At 37.7% G+C, this 3,982-nt stretch overlaps 1 protein-coding gene across 4 annotated transcripts in view; it reads left to right on the top strand.

Annotated features, from left to right (window-relative positions):
* Positions 1–3,982, top strand: part of LOC116045874 (guanine nucleotide exchange factor VAV3-like) — a 52,773-nt gene that overhangs the window by 3,625 nt on the left and 45,166 nt on the right. For all 4 annotated transcript variants that reach the window (XM_031293821.2, XM_031293820.2, XM_031293822.2 and 1 more), the window contains exon 2: positions 743–859. In XM_031293821.2, the coding sequence (XP_031149681.1) occupies positions 743–859 (117 nt within the window). The remainder of the gene's footprint in view (positions 1–742; positions 860–3,982) is intronic.

The raw sequence follows: 3,982 nt of genomic DNA, 5'->3' as shown, positions 1-3,982 counted from the left end.
TGTGGCTCACATTCCCTTTTATAAAGGCAACTTCAAGTTCTCTGTGCTCACATTCTAGTGTTAATATAGGTAATTAAGGTTAAACAGAATTATAGGCTTGGTTCTTCCAAAATGACAAAACACACTTTCCACGCAACTTATGTCATTGGTATCTTGCAATGCAGATATCTGTCTGAGACTGCTGCAATTGAGGCACATACAGTATGTGCTTATTTGTGGTACTTAACATTATATTTAAAACATTGAACAGCAACATCTCTTTCCACAAACGTGATGTCGCTGCTACTACAGTATGGATAATCCACCGACCATGCTGACAACAGTTCAGCAGATCAAAGGGACTATTTCTTCGATTAAAAATACTTCAATGAAAACAGTTGTGTGACACTATTTCATTTTGCAATTTATTATTGCAATGCTGTGGACATTAAGAAATCTGAGGCACAGACCTCTCAAAACCTGGCAGTTGTAATTTGGGTGAAAGCCCCATTTAACCTTGCATCTAGGTGGTGGTAGTCAAAAAATGTATAATAATGCCTCCCATTTTCATTTACAGCAAAAAGAAAAAAAAATTAGCATGGAAAAACTGGAGGAACTGACCTATTGATGTTATTTGTAGAATGAATTAATGATTAACAATCACTAACATGATTCTAGGAAATGCAAAAATGCACACACTTCTGTGACTGCTCTATGGGGATGAGGGATGCTAAAATGATCTGTCAATTTGTGCCCTTTGCAGTTCCTGTGCTTAAAGAACATCCGCACATTCCTGACGTCTTGCTGTGAGGTGTTTGGGATGAAAAAAAGTGACTTATTTGAAGCCTTCGATCTCTTCGATGTTCGAGACTTCGGAAAGGTAACACACATATCCATTTTTCTCCACTGTTCAGATGTTCTAGTTAGAAACAATAGGGGGAAATTGGTGACACAAACATCAAAAATGTGTCATAGTTTGCAAAACAACAAATACGTATTATATTGTCATAGCTCTTCTTACATCATAAAACATTGGTGCCTAAAAACTTGAAATAAAAAGACAGGAATAGACACATTCTTTTTTTTATCATAGTACATCAAATCCTTGTTTTTTAAGATGTATTTTCCTCTGATGGAGACATGGCATGTGTGTGTATGTAAGTTTTAATATGTGTCCACCCATTGCCTGGTATTGCATTTTTCTGGTGCACTACTGAAGGGATCGGTCAACTTCTTTTTATTGCTGCGTTATTGTGGGAGCTGGTTTTAGTGTTTGTACCATAGAAATAAAATGTGTACCAATCAATTAACCACGGGAAACAGTTCAATGGCCTTTCTATCCATTTTATTTCTAATGGTGTGTACACAGTGTACCAGGTCAGTGGGTTTGTAGTGTAGTGCGCTTCTCCTTTGCTACTTATTGGACTCTCGGTCGCAGCACAGGGGCTTGATTCAACTGAAGAAAGCACAATCCTTCTGGACAGGCCTTATTTCCACATTTCCTTAGTCCAGTCCATTCGGTGCATAACTCTACCTTGGAGCATTATGACTTGTGTGAGCATCTCTGGGTTATCCATGGGGAAATAATATAATTTGAAATGTGTATTCTTTGTATTATTCTGGACTGAATATATTTATTTTCTAATTTAGCACATCTAAAATACAGAACATTACGTCTGTAAAAGTGTTATTATCATTTCAAAGGGGCTTAATTTGGGTAAACTACTATTCCTTATGTACTATATTCTCTTCTTTTCTAAATTATTTTGTCAGAGCAGATATTGTATATATTTTAAATAATGTATACAGTATGGCAGGTGGTTTGAGAACTCCAGCTATGTTTTGTTAATTAATGAGCAAATTTTAATTAAAAGAAATGTTCTGCGGGCAACATGTATATCTAAAGTCCTTTAGTCAGGCATATTATACATGACTACAGTTTTTAATTCACTTCCCTGCAGAGAATAGACATTGGTCATTGGTTCTCTTGGTCATTGGTTGTGAGGAATTGCATATTGAGCTTTGCGTGCAGTTTCCCGCACAAACTATTTTCTTTCAGTTCAGTGTGTTGTGTTCTAAAGAAGCTTCCAGTTAATCTGGCTCCTGATAATCCCGCAGGGGAGGTGCTGCCTGCAAATATGTACAGTAAATCCAAGCTGGGCTGCATAATCTCAGTCATGTTCAAGAGTTGTCCATCAAACAAACAAGCTTCCGGAGGGCGAAGATTGTGCCGCATCATTAAAAATTTTTTTTCTTCATCATTAGTTAAAAATACGGGTGTCTGCAGGTTCACCGATTGGGTTGGATTGGCTCCAGGGAGGGTTGTGAGGCCAAACAAATGCTCAATCTCTTCCCTATTTTCCAGAAAACATCCAAAAGAGAACATCTCAAATCTCAGCCAGTCTAATCCACTGGGGTTGAATTGTGCCAACTCTGTCCGTAGACTGAGTATTAGTCCACTGAATATCTAATGAGAGCTCTCTAACCTACATTCCTCTGCTGAGTTACTACAGGCTTCACCCCGGCAGCCATGCCTACTGCATGCAGCAGCCTGGAGGCCAGTAATGTGTTTATTTCATCCCTCTACATAAAAGTATACCAACCTTGACTGTAAAAGCAAAATGTTTGCTTATTAAATCCAAGTGAATAAAGAAGGGCATTTTACATTGTAGGAATGGCTGTTTTTTGTTTTCTTCTTAAAGAAATAGTTCAATGTTTTGGTAAATGCACTTATTCATTCTCATGCTGAAAGTTAGATGAGAAGATTGATACCACTCTCATGTCTGTACAGTATATATGAAGCTACTGCCAGAGGGGTGATTACCTTAGCTTAGCGTAAAGACTGAAAACAGGGGGAAACAGCTAGCCTGGCTCTGTCCGACGGTTACAATATCCACTTATCTCCCAAAGCTCACTAATTATAACATTATAAACTGTTTGTTTGATCTCCTGGAGTCTCCGTTAGTTGTCTGCTCGGTTTTTGTACAGATTAAACAAACAAGATACCTTTTTAATTTGATGTGTGTCACACAGTGTGTGATGTTCTTAAACAAGAGACCCTATGAGCTTTAACTAATTTGTTGGTAATACATGTAAATACTACTGCTTGTAAAAGTTGGATAACAAAATAGCAGACAGTCAGGCATGCACAAGGAAGGAAAGTTAAAACACAATGTCATATATATTGAAATGGTGTTTTTAACTTTCCTTCATTTTGCTTTCTTTTTTCATGGTGCTCTGAAGATTTAAGCAACCTTTTGTAAACAGGCCACACTCACCACACGGTTGGACTTCAGCTCAACTTGTGGCATTGCTGCTCAAGCCTCAACTAAACTGTCATCAGACACATGAGGTGTGAGAATGTCTTGTTTTAGGTGGATTTACAATTAATTACACAAAGTAAACAGTGTTTGTTTTTTCCAGCATATTTATATGGGTTCTTCCTCCAGGAACTGTTATTCTACTCATTCCTCTTTAGCTATTCTTCCTACTTAGCACTAGATTTCTTTGAGAAAAGAATCTGTTTCGTCCTGCACAGCACCAGCTGTCACTCGTGTTAAATCAGTTATGACGGGTGTGATGTGTGGGGCAGGCTGGAATTTACAATACCACAGAAATCTGATCATTCATGTAATGTTAACTCTCAGTACATAATGTTGTCAAAGCAAAAGCCAATGGAGATTTTAATGGAGAATCAATTTTCAGCATCTAATTTTCTTGAATTAATGAATGTGACCTTTTGGGGCGTGTGGAGTGTGTTTCAGGTATCTAGTTGTGTATTAACTATACACAACAAAATATTAGGGCTGCAAGTACACAACACCACATTTCAAAGAAGTGACATTTTCTCACTTAAAAGGCAGAATATTTGTTTAGTTGCAGGAAAGACATACAGTAGTTTCGACTGCTGTAAATAACTTGTGGAAATGCAGAGGCCTTTTGCTGTTTTAAAGCTGGTCTCTTATACTACAAACAGGACTCTTTCAAGTCACAAGCACACCTG

The sequence above is a fragment of the Sander lucioperca genome, chromosome 9 (assembly GCF_008315115.2).
Source record: "Sander lucioperca isolate FBNREF2018 chromosome 9, SLUC_FBN_1.2, whole genome shotgun sequence".
In the NCBI taxonomy this organism is placed as follows: domain Eukaryota; kingdom Metazoa; phylum Chordata; class Actinopteri; order Perciformes; family Percidae; genus Sander; species Sander lucioperca.
Note: the sequence above shows the minus strand (reverse complement) of the source record. Positions and strands in the feature narration are given on the sequence as shown.